This window comes from Rosa chinensis, chromosome 3 (genome assembly GCF_002994745.2).
Source record: "Rosa chinensis cultivar Old Blush chromosome 3, RchiOBHm-V2, whole genome shotgun sequence".
In the NCBI taxonomy this organism is placed as follows: domain Eukaryota; kingdom Viridiplantae; phylum Streptophyta; class Magnoliopsida; order Rosales; family Rosaceae; genus Rosa; species Rosa chinensis.
Genome location: NC_037090.1, coordinates 27,491,601 through 27,506,061, shown reverse-complemented (window position 1 = coordinate 27,506,061; position 14,461 = coordinate 27,491,601). Strand labels below are relative to the sequence as shown.

General features: G+C 38.2%; 1 protein-coding gene across 1 annotated transcript; it reads left to right on the top strand.

The window, feature by feature from the left end:
* Nucleotides 1-814: 814 nt before the first annotated feature.
* Nucleotides 815-4,616, top strand: LOC112192550 (guanylate kinase 2). The gene is made up of 11 exons (XM_024332337.2): nucleotides 815-1,217; nucleotides 1,644-1,677; nucleotides 1,787-1,894; nucleotides 1,997-2,073; nucleotides 2,148-2,277; nucleotides 2,555-2,917; nucleotides 3,284-3,405; nucleotides 3,494-3,629; nucleotides 3,741-3,783; nucleotides 3,880-3,985; nucleotides 4,069-4,616. Exons 2-11 carry the CDS (start codon nucleotides 1,675-1,677, stop codon nucleotides 4,178-4,180), a joined length of 1,200 nt encoding a protein of 399 aa, XP_024188105.1. The 5' UTR covers nucleotides 815-1,217; nucleotides 1,644-1,674; the 3' UTR covers nucleotides 4,181-4,616.
* The last annotated feature ends 9,845 nt before the right edge of the window (nucleotides 4,617-14,461 follow it).

Below are 14,461 nucleotides of genomic sequence, written 5' to 3'. Positions count from 1 at the left end.
GCAGCTAAAAACACCCCATTTACAAGAGAAAAGAAGAAAATAGTACACATACCCCTATAGATAGGCAAGTTGCCTGGCCTCGAATATCCAGTTGGATTAAACCAAATGTAGCATATAAGCTCAATCTTATTCAGACCGAAAAAAAAAAAAAAAAAAAAAAACTCAATCTTATGATTGTAATAGGCCTTTTTCTCGAACTTGCATAGAAAAAGAAACAAAATTCCATGACATCTTAGCTAGTAATTTGCAAAACCCAGTTGGCAACTCGCAACAAATTCTACACTTTCTTGTCCAAACTTTTTAACAAGTAGCTATACTATATAGTATAGCTAGGTAATCTTGGCTTGAGTTGCAGTTAAGGAAGAATAGGATGCAAAGAAAACCCATTTGCCAACCAGGTATTTCCTATCCCTAGCTCCAGTTTCTTTCAATTTTCAACTGTTATTTTTGGGCAACAACAACCTTGTCACATAGTATTCCTCTTCACACGTATCAACTTCCAAGCATCCCACTACTACTACGGAATTCTTGTCCACCACCGGTCATTCCCGTGTTATGTAATTTTGTTTCATTCAATAAAGGATCCTTTTCACAAAAAAAAAAAAGCATCCCACTACTACACGTGTCATTTCCTTTCCTTTACCTTCACCCAATAATTTTGTCCCCAACATATGCAAAATGCAATGCCATAGGGTTTTCAATTTTTGCATTTTTGTCATTTTTTTTTTCCTCCAAGGCAAGACAAAAAAAAACCAAAAAAAAGGGCATATAAATAATAAATGTGTGAAAACCTAATGAGAAGGCAGAGCGGTGGTGGTAGGGAAAGGGCGGAAGCTTCATAAGCACCTTACAAGAAGAAAACGAAAGCCGGTCTTCTTTGTTTCGTGAATTGAATGTGACCCTCTCTCTCTCTCTCTCTCTCTCTCTCTCTCACTACCTCCTCTCCCTCTTAAGACCATTGGACTCCAAGATTCCCTCTCGTGCTTCTCCTTGCTACAAATATGAGAATGTTTCGAGTTCTCGAGATATCTTGCAACTTCTTCTACCACCCCTCTGATTTTTTGCATCCCAAGTTTGTGTTGATTTGATCTCAAGCCTCCTTTACACACAAAACTTGAGCTTGAAAAAGTGGGTTTTGAGTCCTTATAGGGCCCCTCTAACACACCCCGAGACTTGAGCTCGATTTGTTTTGTGGACCAATTACTACTTACACAGAGGTACCTGGGTCTTAATCTGTTTTGTGGTTGTTTTTTTTTGGCTTGGTCAGTGTGTTTTGATCCATATGTTGTGGTTATATTGAGTTTGGGTTTTGTTTTTCCTTGCATTTTGATGTTCTTTGCTTCCTCCCCATGTTATGTCTTTTGTCTTGTTTTCCAGCTGTTGTATTTTCTGGGCTTCGTTTTTGTTCCTTTCTGTGTGTATATTTTCTATGTTGGAAGGAGAGCGTTACTGGGCATCTGGGTTTTGATTTTTTGAAGTCCATTGCGTTTGTTTCCATGTCAAAGTTTGTATTTTTATTCATGGCTTTGGATTTGTTTTGTTTTCATTGCAATTTGTTCCCTTTGTGCCTATTCAGCCTAGATCTTTCATATGTTACTAGATCCAGAGAATTATTCTCATATTTCTCACTGTGTTTTGATCAGGGAATCTAGAATTACAGGAGTATAGTTCTCAATGGTAAGCCCTGCATACTTAATTTCTGCTATATTTTGGTAAAAATAGACTTGTATCATGTTGGAGCAAGATGGCTGCTTTGTTGTGATTTAATATTGGGTTTTGTCATCAGGGAGAAGCCCCAGCATTCTTTGGTGATGAGCTTCAGAAGGGATATGCAAATGGGTTTGATCTGAAGTCCAAAGGCGGTGAAACATCCATTGTCGTGGGCAACAGAACAGTATGATACTTAACATACCAATATGATTTTCTCATCCAATGCCCCCCATGTTTGTTCTTCAGTGATTTACCACCAGGTCAATCATATTGCATTTTTTGACAGTATGTGATTGGTGGAGACTGTGAGGAATCAGCATTATCAATTGGAGTTCGGATTTTTGACAAAACTAGTGGTGAATGGTAAGTGTATATTTCTAGATTTTAAGTTAATTTCATTTGATTTTCTGTTGCTAAGATCTGGTTTGTATCTGCAGGATAAATCCTACTGTGTTGGGGACTCAACCCAAACCAGGTAAAGGCCATTCTGCAGTGCTTATGAGTGGAGATCGAATATTGATTATTAAGAGTGGTTCAAATTCAGATGATTTCGCCTGGTTTCTTGAGGTTGGTACCTTGAACACTATTGAGATGATCTGGGAGTATTGGACAATAAAAGATGTCATGTTTTTGAACTCATTTTGGCCATAGTATACCTTGAGATGGCAATGGAATATAGCAGGAGCCTGATAAATTTGGGATCAATTAAAAAAAAAAAAAAAGGAAAAAAAAAGAGTAGTACTTGTAGAATTGTTGATGCCACACTCTTCTATCCAGCAATTATTACTTGCAGATGATTACCGAATAATTCCTATTTCTAAAAGTGTTTTTTTTTTTCTGTTAGGTGGACACCCAATATGTTAGGCAGCAGAAGAAAATTTTAGGCACAGAGGTTGTTGCTTGGAGTAGGGGTGTGAGAGGCAGTGCTGAGAAGCCAGTAGTTATTAGTGGTCCTTCTGGGGTAGGTAAGGGGACACTAATATCAATGCTCATGAAAGAATATCCATCCCTGTTTGGATTCTCTGTGAGCCACACAACTCGTGCTCCAAGAGCTATGGAGAAGGATGGGGTTCATTATCATTTCATCGAGCGAAGTGCAATGGAGAAAGAGATAGAAGATGGGAAATTCCTTGAGTTTGCTTCTGTGCACGGAAATCTCTATGGAACTAGTGTTGAAGCAGTAGAAGCGGTAGCAGATGCTGGAAAGGTAAATGCCTATTTTTATATATTTTTTGACAAAAAATCTGGTTTAAATGATTATAAGGGTCTAGGAGCATGGCCCATTTGTTTATCCCATGTGAATGTCTCCTGGGATTACTTACAGAATCTGTACATTGATGAATCCACTTAGTTCACAAAATCACAAGCAAGGCCTGCATATTAGTCTAGACTCGAGACTGCTTGGGTTTTCAGGTTTGAGAGGAAGTAAAAGGTTTTTCCCCATCACGTGCATGGTCGACCTCAACCCTCAATCCTAAAGCATTAGATAATAAGATATTGGGTGTGCTTTGCTTGAAACATGCCTAATTTGTATCGTTATTCTTTCTCTTAATGTTCTTTGCTTTCAATGTAGATATGCATTCTTGACATTGATGTTCAAGGGGCAAAATCAGTGAGGGCTACTTCGCTTGAAGCTCTCTTTATCTTTGTGTGTCCTCCCTCGATGGAGGAGCTTGAGAAGCGCCTTCGTGCAAGGTAGTTTCACATGGCATTTAACTATTTCCGATTCTCGAATTCCATTTTTCTGGTTCCTAGTTGAGGATGGTTGAATATGGTGTTACAGGGGAACCGAGACAGAGGAACAGGTCCTAAAGAGACTTCGAAATGCCAAGTCAGAGATTGAGCAGGGGCAATCATCAGGCATCTTTGGTCATATGTTGTATAATGATAATCTTGAAGATTGTTACAAGAGTCTTAAGGTTGTCATTGCTTTTATTCTATTGCTGAATTGCTTCTGGTGATTTCATATATTTAAATTTTATATGTTAATTATAGCACATGCTGACATAGAGAGCTCCTCCTTTGTGCAGGAACTTTTGGGGCTGGATGAAAGTATGGCTGCTCCTAAATCATGTATGAGGTTCATCAATTGTAACTGTTGTTTCTTTGGATTCATCATTTTTGAATGCTAATAAATGGACATCTTATGGGTTGTAAATTTTAATTCAGCATCTAAAGTGGTTGATCTGTTTATCGACCATTCCGTTTCCAAGATTGACAACAAAATCATCATAAACTCCACAAACCCAGAACTGGAAAAGTCATCGACCAACATGTAAGTTTCATTGCTTTGTTTGTTTAGTTGTTATCTATGCCTTAGAGTTGGCTTGTTTACATTTATACATCTGGGATGAGCAGGATTGTGCTTGATGTGTCATCCCTCAAGGGAGGATCGCCTGGACGGACAAGAGGACTAAACATCTATACAATGGACTCAATTTTGGATGGTTGGGCTGGGATCCCACAATGAGCTAATATTTTCAAGCTACAAGAAGATCCTCTTTAGTTTTCTGTTTTTCTAATAATTTTCAATTTCAATTCTAATTTAAAAGAAGTTTGATATATGATTGTGAGGAATCATTGCATAAATTGAATTAATTCTTCCCATTCTTTGCTTGGTTGGAACAGATATTGAGATACTATTAGTCCTATTTTGGCGGCAAAAATGAAGATTGAACTAAGAGGATTATGTCAATAATCTGATTCGCTTTTTTCCTTCCTACTCTGTTATATTATTCTCTAGATTCGGCGGATTGCTTGCTGCTTTGGTTTGCCCTAGTTTAATAAAAGGTTGTAGTGCGCCAGTAGTCATGCTTGTATTAATCAATGGCCTCCACCATCTTCATGTACTTTAAATATCTGATGGATGCTGCATCTGTCGTGGCCTTGTTAATTTGTTCACTTTATGTTTAGGGTTCTTTCTTGTTTGACTAACTCAAAAGAAAGGAGTAGGGCAGCAATTGCATCATATGCTAGTCAAAAAAGGCGGAGGACTTTGGAGTTTGAATGTCTAGGTGCGGTGTAGAATTTCGTCCAGGAACTGGTCCTAGTCTGAGGAAGAATTGGTCAGATTTGGTAGTTGTGTTGGATGTATTCTTCTCCTGCTTGAAGACGTAGAGACTTCATCAAATTTTAAATTGACGGGATTTAGGACGATGATGTGACTTATAATTTAATCTTAATGAATCAATCCAATTAAAAAATTCGAGATTACAAGATCATCATAGAAACACACTAAAGGAAAGAGAAAAAAAACAAGACAAAAGACTAAAGTTTGTCGTGTTTTGGCATGGTGTAGATTGGGGGCATATATTCACTTAGGCTGTGTAAAGAGCATCTTTAACAGTATTTCTTATCATAAAATTAAGTTAGTACATTCAATTTTTTCTTTTGTTCTCAACTTCTCATCAAGAAGATTCTGAGAATAATGAACAATGGCCTTTAGTGCAGTTTTCGGTTGTGAATGTGAGATGACCTTTCCATTAATTGGCAAGCTAGCTACACCCTATCATTCATTCCAAACGCAGAATGGGAAGGAAAAGCTAGGTACCAAAAATCTCTAGCTGTCCTGTCATGGGGTGCTTCTCATGTGGGTTGTGTGACAAGGACCTGGCATTCATTTTTTGTTTTGTTTTGTTTGTATGTCTATTTGTATAGGAATAAGGGTGGGCATGGTCCTTACTCCTTAGTACTAGTCCTTATTCAACTTTAACCAGTTATGCATACCACACTGCTGGTTTGGTCTAGTGGGGCAAACAAACCTACAAGAAGGCCTAAGATCCTCCACATACACACAGTACATAAGCCAAACATTTGAAGGCATGGGCATTATGGCCCAGTTGGGAAGCTTCTGCCGTGCAAGAGTTGGAAATCTGCCACCAAAATTAGCTCTCAGCCTCAGTGGGGGACCCTAATTGCTGAATAAAGCCGCACAGGAGCAAGTGGAAGTTAGGATTATGATAGTTGGGGGCTTCCTCAGTTTAATTGGGTAGGATAGATCCTAAATAATGTAGGTCCTATTTACATTTTATCACTTCAACAATTCACATGCTATGTGGTTTGGTTCTTTGCTGTTTGTGTTGTTTCTTTCCTTTCACATGCTCAACAGAATGGAGGACTGTTGGCTTTGGGGGGCCTAATGAGGTATTATTGTTCGACTAGACTCTGCTTACACTGAACAATATAGAAACTAGATCCATCATCAATCAAGCCTCAAGGTAAAGAATTTTGATTCCACAGTGCCTTAGAGGAAACCAGGATGCAATGCAAAGTGAAGGTAAAGCAGATCAGTTACTTGGAGTCTCGTTGGCTCTCCGGATTGCCATGTTCTGGTGTTCATTCCCAACTGGTCATCTAATCTCTAGCTAGTTGCAAGTTTTGAACATAATATGTAAGATGGAGATCGACCAACAGCAGTATGTAACTATGTAATAGAACAGTAGGGGTTGTGTGGCTTGACCACCGTCGACCAAAAGTCACTATTGACTTTTATAATACATACTGTTTTAGTTTTAGTACATACTACTGCTGTTTAATTGACTTTTAACACTAAATATAAAAGTTTTATAAAAGTCACTATTAGTAATATTTGTATAAAAAAAAAAAATTATGGCAATGGTTAGGTTGTAGCTAGACCTGGCATCTGAGCCCGTGACCCGTAAACCCGCCCGAAACCCGCACGGTAAAAGCCCGCACGAACCCGTCCATTTATTAAATTCGTGTTAAAAAAACCCGCACGCAAAAAGCCCGCAAATAAACGGGCCTTGCGTGCTAAACCCACTGGAACCCGTGGAACCCGTTTACTTCCAAACAAACCTTCGAACCTTTCCGTCATTCACCAAAACGCAACTCTCTCTCTGGAACTCAACCCACTCTGAGCACAGCAACCTCCCATTCACTTCCGTCACCCAAATCCCAACTCTCTCTCTCTCGCTCTATATCTCTCATCTCTCTCTGCGCGCCCAATTTGTCAAGGTATTGCATGGATCTGTCTTTTGCTTTGGGTTTTCTTTGATTCCTTGCAGTCTTTGTATCTGTGTAAATAGTGATCTGGGTTTGCTTCAATTTCTAGATTTGGTAATAGTGATCTGGGTTTGCTTCAATTTCTGATCGTTTTTTGGTTATGGGTTTTTGGTGGGTTTTTGTTCTTGGAGTCGGATTTCGATAGTAGTTTTGGTTCTGGGTTCTTGGTGGTTTTTTGGTTCTGGGTTCTTGGAGTCGTTTTTTGGTTCTGGGTTCTTGGTGGGTTTTTGTTCTGGTAGTAGTTTTGATTCTGGACATGGAGATATGGCTGTGAGTACGATATATATCATATATCAGAGTTGAAGTGATGCTTGAGGGTAAATGTAATTACACATTTACAGTTGAATCCGATAATATCATACCATATTCTTTTGTCAGTTTTAGGTTGTGACTTTTAAGTGTCTATAAAGGCATCACTACACTTTGATATGTTCATGCTTAAGTCTGTGTTTGTGCTTGCTATAAACCGCATAAGGGAGCAAAGGCTATTGCCCCCTTTGAAACAGGAAAAACACACGTAACATATAATGCTTATGCATCTGATATTGGCCTTCCTTACTAGGCTTCCACATTTGATTTGCATGATGCAATATACTGCAGGTTGCATAATGTGTTTGATCAATTTTTTGTTTTTATAATCCATATTTAAATGACCAGTCATCATGTCTACATGTCAAAAGATGGCATTTGGCAATGTCAATTCTCATTAGTGAAATCAAGTATTAAACGTTGGTTCTTTTGTATTCTATTTCTCCTCAGCTGCCCCTTAAATTGAAGAAGCCAAGGGCAAGTATGTGGACCAGATGAAGTGTGTGCATCTTGAAGAACCCTAGAGTACAAGTCGCAAGCAAGGTGCCATTTTGGTCTAATAGTTTAATATAGCAGAAGGTTTGGATTTGACTCTTTGATCTATGAGGAAAGCAAAAAATAATGACTTTTTGCTTTGTTTAGATTTGTTCTAAAGATTTTTGCTTTTTTCAGTTTTTCCTTGTCTTAATCATCATTCGGGTTTCTTTTTTTGTAGATGAGTTTAAATGATGAGTCCCAATTTATATCTGTGGAGGAAAGAGGAGAAGATGCTACAACAAATGTACAAGGAGATGATTTGCCTTCTAGAAGAAATCGGACGAGAGGTTTTACAGTTAAGAAGAGGAAGAAGAGTTCTCAATGTTGGCTGTCTTTTGAGGAAATTCCTTTGGGTGAGGATATGATTGAGCGTGCAAAATGCAAGAAATGTGGAGCAATACTCAAATGTGATTCGGCAACAGGGACAGGTAGCATGTTACGTCATCACAATTCGTGCTCTACTTCCTCTGCTAGTAATGTTGTTTCACCACAATCTGCCATACGTTCAACTAAGTTTCAGTATGAGAAATTCTGTGAGTTATTGATAGAAGCTATTATCAGACATGATTTACCTTTCAGCTTTGTTGAGTATGAGGGTATTAGAGATGTATTTTCCTATATCTCTCCTGCACTTAAACTCCCTTGCAGAAATACTGTTAAAGCTCATGTGTTGAAGTTATTTAAGAGTGAAAAAGTGAAACTTCAAACTTTGTTAAGTTCTGTTCAAGGGAGACTTTGTTTGACTGCTGATTTGTGGACCTCTTTAGCAACTGATGGGTATTTGACAACTTGTAGCCCAGCGGTTAGCTGTTTATTCTAAACAATCATTTTTCATTGCAAGTACGGTAAATCTATATAAATTAATATGGTTGGGGCTACATAAATTTTTATTTTTACGAGGTTATTATTATATTGATGAATTAATACTTTATTAATTTATGGATGAATGAATATTTATAATTTAGAAACAGTATTATGTTTTTCCTAGTTGAGTTACATAAATTAGTCTAGTTTAATTAATTAGGTTTTCTATTTCTAGTTGGATTATTGAAATGTCTACCAAAGATGATCAAGATGCAGATGACATTTGTGCTTTGCCAACAATTTCGCCAAATGAAAGAAAATGTGCTAAATTTGATGCATGCATTGCAAAAAAAAAAAAATTACGAATGAATTCAATTTGCTTATACAAGGAAAAAGTAAAAAGACTATAGAAAAATATTTCAAGAAATAGCTTCTTTTTTTTTAACCGAAGGATTTATAGTATTAATATGACCCTAACCAAATGTTAAAATAGTACAAAAAGACTACTCCACTTGAAACATTTTAAGCTCTCAGTTGTCTATACCTAAGCAAAAACACTTCACATTTGTAGGCAATCTAGATTACTTGCCACCATACGTCGAGCTCACAATTGTGGTACAATAGATAACAAGTACTTCTATAAAGACTTATAGAAAAACTTTCACTAGTATAGACCTGCAAGCCTAAGCAACTACAAGCACCTTCCTCTTGGGGTCGTAGTTCTCAACATCTCTTGGAGGAGTAAAAATAGGGTGACCGTTGACCAAACTCTCTTTCTCCTTCCCTTGGATAGCCCACTCCTTTTTGGACCAATTATTAGGTCCAAAAGACCCAACCCAAGCCCAAGAAAAGTGGAACCACCAAGAAAGTTCAAGAATGTAGAAAAATTATTTTTTTAACTTTTTTAAATTATTTAAATCAAAGGTCCAATTTGCTACATCAATTTTCATTATAGTCCGGCCACTTTTTTATTTTTAATTGCGGTCCAACCACTTTTTTCGTTGTTCATTTTGTCCCTCAAGATAAATAAAGGAAACAAATCAAAATCTCATAATTTGGGAACTTTGTTTTCAGTTTAAATATTTAAATTTTGAATTTTAAATATCTCAAATCTAATCAAGGAAAATTATAATAAACAATATGCATTTAAATTCATGTAAACATATCATGTATACGGTGTATACCTACATGAAAGACCAATAAATTTTCAAACAATGTAATGTATCTATATCATAGACTCAAAAAAGAAAAAATAAGACAAACTGAGTAGCATCGTTGACACAACAATACTTAGAAGGGTTCTTGCCCAAAAGCACCAAAATGAGCCAAACTTTTCCCACTTACCCCAGCAACAGATTTTTTTTCCCACATACACAATTTCACACAAAATGACCATTTTACCCTCAAGTCAATTAAATAATTACAACCACTACCGCTCAATATCAATCTCTCTCTAGCTAGTGCCGATATCTCTCTCCCTCCCTCCCTCCCTCCCTTCCTACTGACCTCCGGCTCCGGCGCACGAGCCAGGGCGTCTCCAGCTCCGGCGCACGAGCTCCGGCGCTCGACCCAGGCAGTCTACCTCTCTCCTCCAGACTCGGGCCGCCCACCACAGCGTCGTCACCAGAGGAATCGACCTCGACGACTCGGTCCAGATCGGAGTCGACCTCGACGACTGGCTGGTCCTAATCCAGATCGGAAGAATGCTGAACCTGAAGGAAGTGAATCGGAGATTGGGGATGTTGACCAGGCTCCTTCACCTCCTCCAGCCACCACTTCTCCGCAGATCACAGAGCCGAATTCGAAGTCGACGACTTCTCTGCCAACGATGACGGCGGTTCCACTCCCAAATCCTCTTCCGCCGCGGCGATTCATCGAACACCTCGAGCTACAGGTCCACCGGTAGCCTCCGGGAGCTCGATCTCATCCCCTCTGATGCGGTGAGGACGATGATCTCGGGTTCTGATTCCCTAGCCAGCCGCCTCATGCGCTGTCTTCTTACTCCAACAATAGCGCCAATAACGGCGGCAGTGGTCTTCCGGCGTTTTCCACGACTCGACCTACTAGATCTTCGTCTCCGGCGGTAATTTTCGAACCTAGTTTTGAATTAGGATGCCGCTTTTGAATCTGATGTAGGTTGGCTAGGATGCTGAATGATTTGAATTTTGTTGAAACCGAGTTTGCTTTCAGAGCATTTGTTCAATTCTGGTGTTTATGTTGAGATCTGAAGAATCGATACTGTGAATCTGTTTTTGAATGAATTAGACTGAAAGAAGTGTCAACATGATTTTGGAGCTCTCAGAGTTTATTGGAGTGTTTCAAGAATGGAGTCGATCTAGATGGGGCAGAAGGCCTATAATGCAAGCAAAAAAGACAACAAAATGTTTTATTAGGGGCGCAAGTCCATTTGTTTCTTTGGTTTTTTTTTTTATTTGGGATAAAATGAGGGCAGAAGGCCTAGTAGGAGAGAAAAATGAAAAGAAAAAAGTTATATTGAGATAATAGAGGTCTATTGAAGGTCTATTAAGAGGCAATAGACGGCTATTAGGGGGCAATAGACGGCTATTGGGGGGCAATACATGGCTGATAGTCGTCTATTGGGGGGCAATAGACGGATATTGGGGGGCAATAGGCATTTTGAATTGATGTAATCTCCTTGTTTTTTTTTCTGTAATCAAAGTTTTATTTGTCTAAATTTAGGGAGATTAGTTCCCATTCTGGCAACTGAAAGTCCTATTGGGGGGCAATACATGGTTGATAGTCATCTATTGGGGGGCAATACATGGCTGATAGTCGTCTATTGGAGGGTAATAGACGTCTATTAGGGGGCAATAGACGTCTATTGGGGGGCAATAGAGGTTTATTGCCCATCTACTAGGGGGCAATAGCTGTCTATTGGGGGCAAAATAACTTTCCGGTGAGATTTTCAGCAAATTCCGGTGGGCGGCAGTAGGTGACCGAAATCCGGCGACCGGCGACCGGTGACCGGATTCCGGCGAAAGTTGGCCGGAATCCGGCGAACGTTGGCCGGATTTCGGCGACCGGTGACCGGATTCCGGCGGCCGGTGACGGGCTCCGGCGAAGTCTCCCATGGTTTCTCTCTCTTCTATTTTTTCTCTCTCTCTCTCTCTCTGAGTAACAAGGGGGTGAGGGTAAAATGGTATTAAAAAAAAATTAAAAAAAAAAAAAAAGGTATTAGGGAAGACTCTCTTAGAGTGTATTGGGTAAGAGAGAATTAAAAAAACTTAATGGGGTAAGTGGGAAAAAAATCCCTAGAAATGGGGTAAATGGACAAAATCCCTACTTAGAAATATAGTAATAGACTAGTCCATGGTCGAGTTCTAATATATATTATTCCTAATTAATAGGTAGGGAAAAAGAAACCAACGACACTACTCTACCTTTTTTTATGATATGAAAAATGGATCTCCATTTCTAGAATATTACCTTTGTAATAGGTATATATCTCTATGCACAAGGTAATGAAAAAAGAGCAAGGTAGTTTAAACATGGTTCATAATAAAAAGGTATGGAAAAAAAAAAAAAAATCATTGCAGCTTGCGTTTCCCTAAAGAAATTATCTTTGTACTAGGTATCAAAATTGCAAATATATCTATATGCACAAGGTAATGAAAAAAAGCTTAGTTTTAACATTGCTCCTAATCAAAAGGTACAAAAAAAAAAAAAAAAAAAAAGCCCATCGCAACTTGCATTTCCCTTAAGATATGAAAAATGCATCTCCCTTTCCAGAATATCTCTCCTTTATAAGATTTATCTTAAGGTGCAAAGGTAGATATGCACAATGTAGAGTATTACCTCTCTACATGGATCAAGATCTTCTTATGAAATACCCATCTGAAGTATCTATTTGATTGAATAATGAAGTTGAATAACATGACAATTCAATATTGAAGGTGTAAGTAGAAGAAGAAAGTGATGAGAATAAAGGAGAAGAAAAGAGACCTGATATAGGGTGTAGAAAATTGATGGTAATGTATGATTATTTTATTTAAGTTATAATTTTTTTTAATGACTATGCATCAATTAAGGGTTTTGTTATGCTGATGACATATTATAATATGTAAAAAATTAACTACCTTGCACCAAGGAGCTTCTCAAGCTTAATTGTAAAAAAAAAATAACTTTTCAATTAATTGACTCATAAATTATTGATTTTTTTGATTAATATTGTTATGGGTAAATTCGGTATGTCGAAAAGTAGAAGTTGACTTATCATATTAATATAGGAGAGTAAGTTGATGTGGATGCTTAGTCACTGGACCGCAACTAGCAAAAAAATTCCTCTGGATTACATTCAAAATATGTCATTGTTTTTGGACTTAAAACTAATTTTCTCGCCTTTGGGTTGCTCTAGCATTCGTCCGTATAGTTTGCAAGATGAATCAGTGAGCCTCTCTCCCCTAAGGCCATGTTTGTTTCCCAGAATCTGGGCATTGGGAAAGGAAAGTGTTTCATTTCATGCGTTTGGGACAGCCAAGGAAGGGAAATTGGTTCCCAAAGGAAAGAAAAAAGTGGAGAAAATTGGTTCCTCCCCCCCCCCCCCCCCCCCCACCCCCTCTTAAGGATTCACTTTCCCAATGGAAAGGAAAATGATTCCTTTCCTTTCCATCAACCAAACAGGGCCTAAGTGAGTAGAGTCTAGATTCATATCAAGTGGATAATGCAGACCTTTATTACTTCTCCTCATGCTACAATCCATTGAGGCTACCTTTATTACTTCTCCTCATGCCTCCAAACCACAATCCACTAATTAGCCTCAGTTGTGACGTGAGGCACTCATGCATGAAATGTATGAGCCATTGCAAATGTCTGGATAATATGACACATTATGTTTAGCTAGCACATCAACCAACATATTTCAACTCTCTGTGAATATGAATAACTTGTATGAATGTGAACTGGTGCATCAATTACTTGTAATTCAGTAGACCTGTAAATGGACAATGGACAGGATTTTGATCCAGATCTGCACCGAATCCGTGGTTATTGGATGAGTTTAGATTGAAAATTTGATCCATTGATCCGTTAATGATCCGGATTTGTTAATCCGTTTATTTAACAGAACAAACACGAATTTAGATTGATCTAATCTGTTAATGATCCGCTCAGTTTTTAAAATAATTAAATATTATTTTTTATTAATATATATATTTTTTTCAAAAATATAAAATATTAATAATACTTTGAAAATTTAGTTTTTTTTTTAATGAACAAATTAGTATTTTGGTTACCATAGTTTGTTGTCGTACGAAATATTTTGATAATGTAATTCAACTTTTAGCAATAATTTTCATGTTGTTTTAATATTTTATAAGGTATCATGATAAAAATTTGGGCAAATTACTGTTTAGTCCATGAAGTATGCCTTCATCCTCGTTTCAGTCCCTATATTTCTAATTTAATCCCAAAAGTCCCTGAGCTCAAAATTTGAATGCCAACTGGACCATTCCGTCCATTTCATCTGGTTACTTGATGAGGTGTCAGTTTTGTACTTGCCAACTCAGCGCCATGTAAGACACTGATTTTATAAAGTGACAAAAATGCCCCTGCTTCAGTTTCTTCCAAAATTTTCTCCAAAATGGTGAAGTCTCATGAGAGAACTCTCGAGGAGAGTAGATCTAGATTTCTCTCTCTCTTCCACCACTAGTGAATATCTTGGCACCACCGTGCCTCACCTCCACCACCACGATGTCCACCAGTCCTTGGCGATTCAAACCAGCTTCCACATCGTCTGGAGGCGCAGGAAAATGACTCACGCGCCGACGAAGCAATATCCAGAATTGCTTTGGACACCCAAACCTTTCTGGGTATTTGAATTCTCTTTCTTCTCGGCGAACCCAAATCGCCACCAATGACTCCTCCAAGTTGTCACCACCACCTCCCATTACCATGAATTTCTTCAACCTGCAAATTTCATCGTATTGGGTTCATAGAGGAGAGAGAGGATAGGAGAGAAAGAAATCGGGAGTAGGAACAGGAACAAGAACAAGAAATTCAATAAACCAAGCACTAAATTCTAACCCAAATTTAGACAATTTCATATATCAGAGATGAGTAC

Bases quoted from the DNA above. Each gene is read 5' to 3' on its own strand.
- LOC112192550 (XM_024332337.2), top strand. The intron at 2,278-2,554 runs GTTGGTACCTTG...TTTTTCTGTTAG, and splicing joins ATTTCGCCTGGTTTCTTGAG to GTGGACACCCAATATGTTAG. The intron at 3,986-4,068 runs GTAAGTTTCATT...TGGGATGAGCAG, and splicing joins GAAAAGTCATCGACCAACAT to GATTGTGCTTGATGTGTCAT.